This window comes from Fundulus heteroclitus, chromosome 1 (genome assembly GCF_011125445.2).
Source record: "Fundulus heteroclitus isolate FHET01 chromosome 1, MU-UCD_Fhet_4.1, whole genome shotgun sequence".
NCBI classification, from domain to species: Eukaryota; Metazoa; Chordata; class Actinopteri; order Cyprinodontiformes; family Fundulidae; genus Fundulus; species Fundulus heteroclitus.
In genome coordinates, this window is record NC_046361.1 from 28,617,585 (window position 1) to 28,631,394 (window position 13,810).

At 38.9% G+C, this 13,810-nt stretch overlaps 1 protein-coding gene across 1 annotated transcript; it reads right to left on the reverse strand.

Annotated features, from left to right (window-relative positions):
• Positions 1-874: 874 nt before the first annotated feature.
• Positions 875-7,205, reverse strand: LOC105928603 (aquaporin AQPAe.a). Its single transcript, XM_012865944.3, is given in 7 exon segments — positions 875-1,849; positions 3,052-3,132; positions 4,314-4,478; positions 4,583-4,744; positions 5,724-5,918; positions 7,096-7,167; positions 7,170-7,205. Coding segments are annotated over 7 exon segments (927 nt in total). The 3' UTR covers positions 875-1,633.
• Between the last annotated feature and the right edge of the window lie 6,605 nt (positions 7,206-13,810).

The following is a 13,810-nucleotide window of genomic DNA, read 5'->3' on the forward strand; positions in this document are numbered from 1 at the left end:
ATTTGCAAAAAACCCAAAAAATAAACCAAATAAATCATCAATAAACAATACCAAACAAACCTTTTTTAATATTTAGCAGCACAAATAAAAATGAGGTTCAGTCTCATGATGAAAAATTCAAACAGAATTCAAAAAGAGAATAAAACCAGATCTAATGCAGTGATAATTGATGATAAACGGTACTAAAAGCCTCTTATACACAATGTAAAATGTCCCAAACTGTTGCATTATTATATCCAGAGATATGAATATTTATGGTATTACTGATCCTTTATAGTCACATGACCTAACTGTGTGTAAACATGAGACATGTGAGACATGATCTGTACACTTCATGTTTTTCAGCATAGAGAGAAAAACTGCTTAGAGTTGTTATGAAAGACTTGAGACTGGGGGAGGAGAGCACAGGACAGATATAACAAACAAGCATATTAAGGTGTTTGAATGGCCCAGTCAAAGTCCAGACACAAATCCATTTGATAAGTTGTAGCAGGATTTTCTCGTTCCAGCATGACTGAGCTTTAAATATTCTGCAAACATGAATAAACAAACATTTCAGCCTCTGGATGTGCAAAAGGTGGTAGAGATATGCAGCAAACGATTTATAGCTGTTTTTGCAGTGAAAGGTGGTTCTGAAATCTTGAAACCATGAATATTTTTTTTTTCTTTCCACGTCACAACTATGAACTACTTTGGTGTCATATAAAATCTGGATAAAATACATTGATGCTTGTGCTTGTTGTGTGAAAAAAGCTTTAAAAAGAAAAAAAAAGGGTTGATGTCTAACAGAAATATATATATATATATATATATATATATATATATATATATATATATATATATATATATATATATACATATATATATTTCTGCACAGGAGACAAACTGCCGCTCATACCAAGAAACAACACTTCCTCAGGAACAGTGCACATACTCTCATTGTATCCGTTTTAAATTACAAAGCTTATTCTGGTATACTCTCTGTGAAAAAACACAACAGAGGTATGAATAGCGGACCGTGTGAGAAGAGACAGACCTGGACTGTTTGAGAGCATCAGTGAACCCGCAGGGCAGGGGAAAGGACCGCTTTAGCATTTCAAAGCGATTGCAAACACGAGATGCATCTGGATCACGAGGCTGTTATTCAGCAGGATTTCAATGAGTCTCTTTTGCTTTTACATACTCCAATGATGTGCAAATGTGAAAGAGAACGCCGGACCTTGCAATATCAGCGCCAGCCTCATGTACTCCAGTACTCCAATAAAGACATTTTATTTTATCCTTTTTTTTGTGTGTGACATTTATGAACTTCTGATTGTATCACATCTAATAGGAAACTCAGTAGTGATTCAGATTCTTGGTAAAACAAAACAAAACAGTAATAGACACTATAAAGGACATGTTGTTCTATTTTAAATAAATATCCAGAAATACCTTCTCTTATAAGCAAGTTGTCTTGTGATTATAATTAGATTCCTTTATATTTATTGTATAATGATCCTCAACCCATTAGTCTCATTTATGTTCTATGGCACATGAAGTTCAAGGAGCTAAACCCTTGTTCAGTCAGCTTCTGCCATTCCATTGATGCCCATCGCCATCAAAGCCTGGCCCAACCCTTCGTCATACTTCTTCAGTTGCCTTCCTGCTTGTTGGCATGCTTGGCTCTCATAGCGTTCTGAGTAACCGTGGACAGAGACGAGCCAGTCATGCTGGCCGTCTCAATGATCTCAATGTCCTTGCAGGTCAAACAGGCCACCAGCTTCTGGCGAGAGGCGCTGCGGGCGAAGAAGAACTCGTGGGACACTCCGGCGAGCAGAGCCCCGAAGATTGGACCGATCCAGTACACCTGTGGGTGGGTGACAAAGTAAGATCCTATTTACTAGAGCGTACCGCGCCTCAGAGTGAGTGGATGGAGGGGGAAAAAAAAGATGAGACTCTGGAGATCTTTGGTAGGAGATCCAACAACATGCAACACTGGACTGAGGTGCTTATAAACTGTGGCGTGATGTATCACCAGGAGTGGTTTAGGCGTGGTCTTTCTTTCAAAATTGTTATTATTTTATAATTTACTTAATTTGAAAGGTCTAAACTGAGGAATGCATAAAAACACATTGTTAATTAATTATTAAATATATGAGGACTAGGATGGAGATGAAAAACTATTGATCCTGGGTATTTGTTTTTGATTATTCTGCTAAAAAGCGCTGTGACGACCCATTTTCAATTTACTTGCAGAAGCCACTAGACCTTTGTTTAAAGGGGACATATCGTGCAAAATTCCCTGTTTACCCCTTAAATACATTTTGTTTTGTACTTAGAGTCTCCAGGAGTGCATAAAAGTGCATTATATATATATATATATATATATATATATATATATATATATATGTGTGTGTGTGTGTGTGTGTGTGTGTGTGTGTGTGTGTGTGTGTGCGTGTGTGTGTGTGTGTGTGTGTGTGTGTGTGTGTGTGTCTTTTACTATTGATCAATCCTGTTTGATTAACTGATTGGTCAAATTGGCTGGTATCTCTGGTGTAGCTCTTTCAATGTTTACTTCATACCTATCCTACTGTAAGGTTTACGTCAATACTAATGATACTTCCCCTTATCTGTGGGGTGCTTCAGGGATCTATAGTTGGGCCTGTCTTATTTCCTTATAAAGCTCATATTTAAGATAAGATAAGCTTTATAAGCTATTTGACTCACCTCCTGCAAAAAATTTTAATTGTAATATCACTGTAAGCAAAATGCACATTGAAAAGAACTGCTTAGATGCAATAAATGTTAGCTAATTATGCAAGTACCATGCATTAAGGCTTCTAATTCCTGTAACATATCATGGGCAACTTTTTTGTTTAATAAAACATATAAGGTTGTAGATAGTAAAGTGGTGGTGATGTGCACATGCTATTGCAAATGACCAAAAAAAAGTTATATATTAAACACCTCCACATTGCATGAGGGCGTTTTGTAGAAGTGCTCAGACTTTCACAAACAATGCTGCACAACTGCTGGTATGGCAGCACACAACTGTGCTGGGTTTCTTACCCAGTGATTTTCCCAGAATCCAGTGATGGTGGCTGGGCCCAAGGAGCGAGCTGGATTCATACTGGCACCAGAGAACCGTGCCTGATGGAGAAACAGACCGACATCACAGTTATTTTAAGCTAACTGGTGGCATGACATATTTATTTAATGCTTAGCTTTCCTCAGTTCATCAAAAAACAAACTAAATTATATAACTTTACAATTGAAAATCTGGAAGAAAAAAAAACGTGACGTACATTTGTACTCAGCTACCTTTACTCTGATACACCCGACTAAAACCCAGCACAACCGGTTTCATTCAATAATCACTTATTAGTAGATAGTAAATAGTCCACCTATGAAAACTTAGCCACAGTGTAAATCCAGCTATTCTGTGAAGGACTCAGAGGTTTGGTAGAAAACATTAGTGAACAAACAGGACCATGAAAACCAAGGAACTACAGGGTTAGGTTGTAAAAAAAAAAAAAAAAAAAATCCCAAATTTTAAACCTCTGTCAGAACACTTTTCAATCCATTCTGGGAAAGCAAAGATTGCAGCACAACAGCAAACCTACCAAGACATGGCTGTCTGCCTGACAGACAGGGCAGGGAAGGCCATGATAAATCTGTTAAGAGCAATTATTACTCATGCACATCACAAACCTGACCATTTTAAAGAAAGCTACTGTTAAAGGAAAGCTATAATGTTTCCTTGTTTGCTTGTTTTTGGGTCGTTGTTGTTTTTGTTTATTTGTCCACATGCGAAAGACCATATGTGGTGAATAACCAACCCTGTACATCACCCGAACACCGTAAATGATATATGTGGCAGCATCATACTGTGGGAATGCATGTCCTCTGGTGGGACAGGGAAGCTGGTCGAGGTAGATGTGAAGATGAATGGACTAAATACATGGAAGTCCTAGAAAAAAAAGCCAGTTAGAGGCTGCAGATGACTTGGGACGGGGATAAAAATGTACCTGCTGCAGGAAAAACATGCAATCAAAGCTACAGTGGATGGTTTAGGTCACATAATGTTAATGAGTGTTAGAATGTCCTAGTCAAAGTCCAAATCTAAATCCAGTTAAATATTTTGAAAACAAAACTAACAAACAAAAAACATTCAGTTTTTATAAAGATTTATATTTTTAAAACTGGTCATAAGACATTAGAGTTTGTAGTTATAGTATGATAAAATGGAAAAAAAAGTTCAAGGTGGCGTAAATACATTTGCAGGACTCTCTATGTGAAATAATATACCTGGAAACTCGTATTTTTCTTACCCCTATTAGCACTCCAGCAGTGTGAGCAAATCCAATGGCCAGATTTCCTGGTTCTACGCTTTCCCTGCGTCTCTGCTCCTCCACTGAGAAGACGGTGAAGACCATCTGAAAGGTGCACAGCACCTCGATGCACAGAGCCTGCGCCGCATTCAGATCTATGGGAACCTGAGCGACATTTACCAGGGATCAGGACGGAAACGGAGGGAATATTAAGAAGACAGGTACGTGGAATTTTAAAACAGTGACACATATGCATTCTGCAGACTCACCCTGTTAACAAAGTGGCCTGCTGTGGCTTTGACGGGCAGAGCGAGGTAGAGGACCGAGGTTCCCAAACAGGCCCCCAAACACTGCGCCACCATGTAGACGAGGGCGCGGAGGACATCCAGCTTGCGGGTGGCCAGCAAGGACAACGTGACGGCGGGGTTCACCTAATCAGACACAAGAACACAAGCTTTCTTTTCTGCTCGGATTCCAGTTAAATCAAATTCAAAATTTTTGGGCCTGCGCTGCGTTGCATTCACTGCATAACTTCATATTGGAATGCAAACATGTGTTTTTTTTTTTTTTTTCATTTTATGTCTCCAGATTTTCTTCCAAAAAGTTAGCACTGCAGCAACCGCTTGCATGTTTGTAAATATTATCTTTTTTTTTTTTTTTTTTTTTTTCCAGTGTCCTGTCTAGCAATGTGGCAATAGGAATTGATGTCTCAATGCCAGATAGAGCTCGACAGATTTTGCTTTTACAAGTGGAGCGTACAGCTTTCGCCATAGTGCTCCACTTGATTTATGCTTGTAAATAGCTTTATTATGATTCCTGCAAGGAGAATTTCAAATTATATGGACATGACAATGGGAGAGTAAAGGAAGAACAAAAAGTGAAAGAGAAAGAAAAGAAAAAAAAAGAGTAGAGGTGAAAGAAAGAGGAGATAAAAGGGAGAGAATGATAAAACCTTCTCCGTCTGCTCCGTCACCTGGAAAGAGACACAAAAAGAACGGCACAACCAACAGACATAAAGCAACAGATACAATCGAATAACACCTAGATGCCATTGCTAAATCATATATATTATTATGTAAGCTGACATGTGTAATGTGATACTTGAAAAAGAAAATGAAAGAACATAAATAAATAAATAAATTATAAGATTACTGTATATAAGTGAACATTTAATACCTGGGACCCAGCACCTGTGGGAGATGTGAGAGTGCATGTAAATATTATCATTATAAAACTTTATCTTTTCCATCCCTGGCATTTGTTGGTCAAATAGGATTCTTAATTTAACGAACTTTTGCTACATTGTGATTTTAGCACGTTGAATCAACATCGCTTTTTGCCCTTTTGTGGAAAAAAAGAAAAAGCAATTCTCCAACTTAAATGTGTTACTGCAAGGTATTTTTTTTTTACCTGTGCTCCACTTATTTCTCCAAAGCAATGTGCCAGCGAGACAATGACCGCACCCACTGCTACAGCTGGATACAAGGGTCCCACAGGGGCCCCGTCGGGCCCTGGGACAGAGGCCCCCAGGACGACGCTCACTAACACCAGGGTGCCGAGCAGCTCTGCTAAAATGGCCCTCCAGAACTGGCGACTGCGTAGCTCCTGGGAGAAAAATGGCACAGGAACAATTGGCTTGTAATTGGTTAACCTATCAGATTTTTCTGTGGCTAGAATTGATCAAAACAGGAGATTCAAATTTGTGTGTGTGGCAAGGATGCATTTACTAAAACATGTGCAAAATGCTAGGAAATAAGACTTCCATAATGTATTAATCATCTTTATTTCCATGAAATTCATCCTCTGCCTTTAACCCATCCCTCAGGGAGAGGTTGGCTGCCGCTGTGAGGCTCCCAGGCGGCATTCTGGGGCTGAGGGTCTAGCTCAGGGACCCAGAGTGGCAGTCTGTGGGATTTGCAGCCTTCCCAGGATGCAAACACCCTGCTTTAACCACTAGGCCAGGGGTTTTCAAACCTTTCAGCCTGCAACCCCCCAAAAAACAGTGCCAGAGATGGGTGTCCCCATTTTGGCAAGTTGGGGGTGGGGGGTCCGACCTCCACTTTGGGAATCCCTGCACTAGGTCATCACTTTCCCATCACTTTTTTCTGCAAAATATTTCCTGAGTCAATTCTGGAAACATGTCAAACGATTAGGACACTTGCAAACATCTAAAAACTAGGTTAATTGGCAATGGGACATAATGATCAATTATAAAATGATGACAAAGGAAACCACCTGTGGAGTTATTTACAGGTACACATAAGGAGTGGCTAACATCGCTGTTAAGCACGATGGAGATCAAGAAAAATCAGCCTGTTCTCTGGGCGCCGAATGGATCTGTGTCGCAGACAGGATGTTGTGGCCTTAAATTTTAAGGACACAGGACTTTCAAAACTAACACAATGGAGAAACATTTCGCTCGTATTGCAGTTTATCTCCTGAGGCTCCAGGCTCTTAAAGACAAAGGGATTTGACTTTGAAGGTAAAAAAAAATTATAACTACTAATTTTCTAATAACTTGAAAATCCAAGTTTAAGACACAGTCTGATATATCAACAAACAGGTTGTTAAAATCAAGAGCCAAAACCTCACAAATGTTGATTTTTAGAAACATTATTTGGAAATAATAAACTTTAAATGGTCATAAACAGCCACTTTTAATGCACATACAGATATGCAAGTGTTGATGTATCGTCCCAGGATTATGAAGAAAACAAAATCTGTATGAGGTTCATGTAGATCACGAATAACAGGAATGGATAAATCAAATGAGAATCCTCACCTCACGCCACGTCATTTCAAATCCGGCGGAGATGCTGTCCTCGGGTGTCTTGTTTGTCTCTATATCTGTCTGAGCGGAGCTGTTGGGGTCTGAGGGCTTTGGGGTCTCATTAACTCGAGAGCTCCTTTGATGAGGACAGCCTCCTCCCTTTCTGCCTCACGCTCTCCTTCTCCGCAACACTCCAGGCCCTGCTCAGATTTCCTGCTCGCACAGAGCAAGGATGTCCCTTTGAGGTTGCGTGTCTAACAGCCTGCCCACCAAAAATTAGCAACCAAATGAATCGACCTTACAGCAGCATAGAAAGCTGGAGCGATTCCTGCCGCTTGGTTTCTAACTGCCTGCAAAATTTCACAGCAAATTGAGTCAAATGGATGGTAATAACTTGGTTATAAAGGTAATAAATATTTATTACCATGGTTACTACAATTTTTTAACACTAAAAACCATTTAACACACACATTAGGCCAGATTAAGATCTAAAAGCAACATGTTTTTCCAAAAGTCCACCAAATTAAGGCAAAATTTTAAACTAATTTTGCATTTCAAAATTTCTAAATACTTTAGACTTTCAGATTTCTCTTTATTTTTTCCACTAATTCTTTTTAAAAGAATATCATACATTTGCTGCCGTGTGTTTGAACATTTACGTAAGAACAATACTATCACCTGTCATAATAAGTTACAATGAATTCAATATAAATACCATAGAAATGTAGGCAATTAAAACTTCAGATGGCAGGCAACAGCAACTGTAGAAATTCCATATAAATGTATTTTCTTCGTAAAATCTGTAAGTTTTAACCTGTATGTTGGAGGCAGAAACATTTATAATTACGTCTTCGTCTGTTGCATTAGTCTTTTTAAATTTTCCAAAAGTGTGTTTTCTTCTTGCATGTTACACACTTTGGTCCAAACAGTTTTGAGATTTCTAAAGGTGTAATATTTCCAAATGTATGCATAACAGCAATTCCAGAGTTAATGGGCATCTAGTTAATCATGGCTCCCTGCAAGTCCGACAGAGAAGTGGAAATTTAGTTTTAAAATCTGCCTGAAGCTGAAACTTCAACTTGAAACCAATAATACAAAATTCAACATGGCTGCTGTGTGAATAAAATGCAATAGGAGCTGCAGTAGCAAACTGCACTTTGATGGCTCATATCCCATAGTCTAACACACAGAGTACTGCAAAACAAATATATAGGAACATGGCTGCATAAAATGCTGAAAAATACTATTGTGTTGCTAATAAAGGAAATAACGCAGATTTTCAAACATGCAACTGAGATCTATTTAGCCTGAAAGTCACAACTGAGGTCTCTGAATGACAGCACACCCAACGTAACTTTATTCCAGTGTCAAGTTAGGAAAGCTGTGGGGTTGGCTACTTTATTTGCTCTGGGAACAGGCAAATTACAGTAATACACGTCATACTTCAAGTATGTCTCTGTTTTATTTTCATTTAAACCAGAAATGAATATGTTTGCAAACAGATGTAAAGTAATACATCCCCCACTCATTGTATGAGATACAAACCATAGAGGTGCAGAAACAACTACATTTCTGCAGCTGTCGCCAGCGGCCGGCATGTTGGATTTTGGGGTTGTCAGGGAGAGTGTGGACACGGAGCAAAACCTCTGGAATAATGTCCTTTGGACAGATGGTACTAAAATGTACCTATTTGTAAATCCGAACAGAGGACATGTTGAGCATGAATTAAACAAGAACCTCTCAGCAACTGTGAAGCATGGGGGAGGAGGTGTCATGGTTCAGGGATACTTTGCTGCAGCAGGTCCTGACCAGTTCAGCCATCATAAAATCTATAGCGAGTTCCAACATGCATCAGAGGGAGCTTGAGAAAGATGGGAGGCCATCCAAAAAAAAAAAAAAAAAAACATGCAAATAAATCCACCAAGGACTGGCTGAAACATAAGAAGTGGAAAGTCTTGATCTGATTGAGACGCTGTGGGGTGAAACGGGCTTTACATGCAAAAAGATCCCCGACAAGCTTTCTGTAGATTGACGTTAGAGACTGGTAGATTATTTCAGCACTTTGAATTGTCTTGTTACTGAAATGTTCTGTACAAATAAACTTGCCTTGCCTTGCCTTCAGTCTAAGAGCGTAACAGAAGCTATTAGAAGGGTTTCCTGACAGTTTTCTCAACTAAATTCACTCTGTTTTTATTATTCCGTTTAATGAGTGAATCAGGATTTTTGTTGTTGCTTAAATTCAATAAAATCCGTGACAGGGACAATTAAAAACGGGATTAGACCTTGATGTAAGTATGCTCGTGAAGATTCTCAGTCATCCAGGTCATGGTCATTCAAAAAAAGTAAAAAAAACAAAGCAACTGGACTCGTTTTTCGTAGTTGAAGACGTTTCGCTTCCTCTCCAGGAAGCTTTCTCAATTCAAAAAGTCTGGAGTAATGTGGAGTACCAAACTTTATACTGCTGCCAAAAGTATAAGTAGTATAAAGCTTGTTACTCCACATTACTCCAGACTTTTTGAATTGAGAAAGCTTCCTGGAGAGGAAGCGAAACGTCTTCAACTACGAAAAACAAGTCCAGTTGCTTTGTTTTTTACTTTTTTTGGAATCACCTTGATGTAACAAGATTAGTTTAAAAAAAGAACCGAATATTTAACAATACGTGTCCACCTTTTTCACAGTACTGTATCTCTAACTTTGCTCTTATTCCACCAGCATCACACTGAAATCAAACTGATTGCTGCGTTCCTTAAATTGCACCTACAAATCACAATCAGAATCAGAATCAGACATACTTTAATAATCCCTGGGGGGAAATTACTTAAATCTAAAATATTTACAGGGAACTGCTCGAACCAGTGAATGCAACTTCAGAACATCAGATGGAGAACAGACCTGTACCTGAGCCGACCAGCGTTAGGTGTGGCTATTTGGTTTAGTCTCTTCTTTTTTTCTTATGCCAGGGACTTACTTTGTTGAGGAAAGTTTTAAATGTATTCCATACAACTTAAACTGTTTGTGGCTGTTCAGCGTACATTTTGTTAAGTTCCATTTATGTATTGTTGTTTTTTTTTCTTCCTACCAAACGCGTGTTTGGTGTGAGCTGGTCACCTAGAAACTGCTGCTCAGCATGACTTCCATTTTTAGTAATGGCAGAGAGAGCCAATTAGCAACCAGAGGTGAGCGGAACAATTAGAGCAAACCTCATCCTTTGATTTGAAACCATCTGTTTCTATGATATACTGCATTTCTGCGCCAGATGTAATCAATCCCCTTATGACGCTTATTAAACGCTTTGGAAAGGCCAGTTTCTCTCCCCCTACACACGACTTGTGAGGTATCTCTCTGATCCCCACGGGGGGGCTTGTCTCTTTCATGATGCTGTTGCCATGGAGGCTTGTGAACTGCTGCATCTCCGCGTGCTTTTCTTTTGTCCCTCTTTGATATCGACACGCGCTGGCTGCAATTCAGCGCTTGGATCAGATGACGCTGCAGGAACGGTTATGGGTCTGAACCGAGCCAAGGGGCAGAATCAACTGGTAAGGGGGTGGAGGTCAGGGGGGCGGTGGATTTTTTTTTTTTTTTTTTTTTTTTTTTTTTGCTGGTGTGCCCCATTATGTCATGGATTACCCCCTCCTCACTACAGCAACTGTGTGACTGTTATCCCCCCTTTTGTGGCGATAAGCCCCAAATGTGTGGCCCTGGCTGAGCGGGGGGCGTACTGGAAGCCGCTGGCGTGAGGAGTTTTCATCCCGCCACACTCAGAGTGCTGACACCGACACTATTTTACACACATACACTCAAAATGCAAACTCAGGGTTTTGATGCAGAGCTGAAGGGTGAGGGAAATTTATTAGACGCACTGGAAACACAGTACAGGTAGTTATTTATTTATTTTTTCATTTTAGAAGTATGAGGTAGGGGAAAACAAAGTGTTGCTTTTCCTGATTATGATCGTAGATTCATTAGTGAGTTTGAATCCGGAGCTTCCAGCGCCATTGAGCAGCTGTCAGTGGCGGCAGGAGGTTTCCAGCAGCATGTGCTCCAGACAGCACACACCCTGCAGGTTATTTCTGCAAAAGTACTTCAAAAAAAAAAAAATAGGATAACAGATGCTCCCAATGTTTCTGTGTAGCACTGATGATGTGAAAACATATTTTAACCTTTCAAACATGAAGTGTGCAAGAAAAAAGGGTAAATGGTACCAAAAACAAATGTTTAAACATACAGTTATGCAAAAGGTTGATGCTTCAGCTGTAATATTTGATACTCTCCTCTTTGTCCAGGATGAATGGGTCTATTCACGTAGGAATCATGACACAATCTGCATATTGCTAAGATGGCTTATTCAATGGTCTCAATACCAATCTAACCTCTTTTATTTATGTTAGTTTCCATTTCTATATATTTTGTCTTATAAAAAGCTTCTTTTTTTTTTACCCCTACAGCCAGGTATCCAGAACCTTTCCTGTGTTATTTAGAATAGAACAGAATAAAATAGCCTTTATTCATCCCATTTCTGGGGAAATTATGTTGTTAAAGACAACACTTAACTACAACAGTGCCAGGTCCCTAAACTAAGAAGCGTTGCATTTAACCTCAAGACATGAAAAGTCCCATTTAAACAGGATCTTTCATAGCAGCAGGAAAACAGCATTAGCTGAAATGCTGCAGCTGAACACAAATAAATATAACAATAACAGAGCTTCACACATGCAGTTGTGTTCAACGTAACAGTGGTGAGCTTTGAAGGGGAGTAAAGCTCAACATCCTTATTGTAGCTTTTACTTCCCTACATGCAACATGCATTTGGCACACTGAAGAAAATTGTAACAAATTTGTTCCAGCTCTGCAGAAAGGGAGCAAAAAGGACTAATTGGGTTAAAAAAATGGAGCCGACCGACTTGTTGCACCTGTGAACAGGTATTCCAGCCCAGGGCAATTGGACTAAGTTCCAGAGTTCCTCTCCATTTATTGCTTTTGTTTTTTTATGTCCTACAGATTTTCTACAGGATTACAGGTTATGGTGCTGGGCAAAATACAAAGAATTAGTCTTATTGGTCTGGAATCAAGATGCTGCTCACTTACTGTGCTGTTTGGCGTTGTCTTCTTATTGAAACATCCATTTAGGAGGCTATTCCTTTTGGGCCTGAGGCACCAAAGGTTTCTAAAAGGATCTTGAAGTATTCAAACTGACCCAAGAAACCCTGGTAATCTAACAACCAGGCATGACACCACAGGAATAAGAAGCAAATACGTACCATGATGCCTGAGCCGCCGTGCTTCACAGTGCACCGTGGGTTCAATTCCTAAAACATTTCACCATTTCTCTTCTGGCCAGTCCATGTTTTTATGCTTCTGCTTTCCATTTTAAAATATATCTCTGAACGATGACTAAAATGACCCATTTTACACAGGTCTTTAGAGAGGAATGGTCTATAAACCAGCAGGTTCAATATTTGCTGCCGTCATCTTAAACGTTTGTTCTCAGAATAAATGACCTCGCTGATATTTTCAACTCGTCCCCTTAGATTTAATGATTCTTTAACCCAGAATCAGCAGCATGCATGCCTTGTCTGTTGGTTTCTATTACCATACTGCACTTACTAGTAACTTATTTGCCAAAGAGAGACATATCAAAAACAGTGATTTGCTTACTGATGCCAGGCTTTTATTTGGAACAAGACTGTAGATCCATTTATGATACGCATTTATAAAACCAGGGGTGTTTTTAAAGAACTAAAAGCCTTAATGACTGCTAAACGTGTTAAATATGAACAGAACAATAAAGCTGTTTGTACCACCCAGATTGATGTTCATTCCAGTTCAGATATTGTTAAATCGCCTTCTTTTTCCCCTTTTGTTGCACATGACACGGTGTTCCTTTTGATTAGCAGAGTCCTTTGTGGAGTCTTGAAATTGTTTTATGGTTATTTGCAACAAATCTAAAAGGGAAATCTAAAGACGTCACTGTTATTTAACAAATAATTTGTTTTCAATGTTTGAAAGTTGTTAATTTTCCCTCGACTTAGCAGGGTCCAAAATGCAGGGTGGTTCTGAAACGAGGCTCAAAAGAGGCAAAGATGCAGCAGCAGAACAACTACTCTCTACAAGATGTGTTTTTATTCAACTCACAGTACATTCTACAGATGCACACGTGTTACATTACCTTAATACAACAGAGTCGTGTAATACCTCCTCTTAAAAATGATGAATTGGTCCTAAAAATATAAAGAATCAAATTTAAAGTCACCAAAACTGTACATTATTAAAAATTCACTTAACACCACATTTGGTTGTCATGTCTTTTTATGTAAAAAGACATTTTTACACGTCTTTCCATTTTCTAAAAAAAAAAAAAAGAAAAAAAAAAACGTTCAGTGTAAGTAGCAAGTTTAAATAAAACCAAAACTGGAGTCATCGTGTCACCTTTGCAGAAAACCAAACGAGCCGCGTAGCGTCGTACGTTGGCCCGTGTACAACACAAAAAAATATACGAAAAAAAAAGAAAAAAAAGAAAAAAGGAATGTAAGACGGAGAAAAAGGCAAAAATTTACCCAGTACTTCAAAATCAGCTCTTCAAATAATATTTTAATCTATTTGCCTTTTTTTTTTTATTATTTAAATCTGATCAAATGAGCTAAAAACAGAACAGACCTTGAACCTTCAGTCTTAATCGTGTAAAACATGCACAAACGTTCCTAAAAACCCGCAAAAGGACGACAGCAAA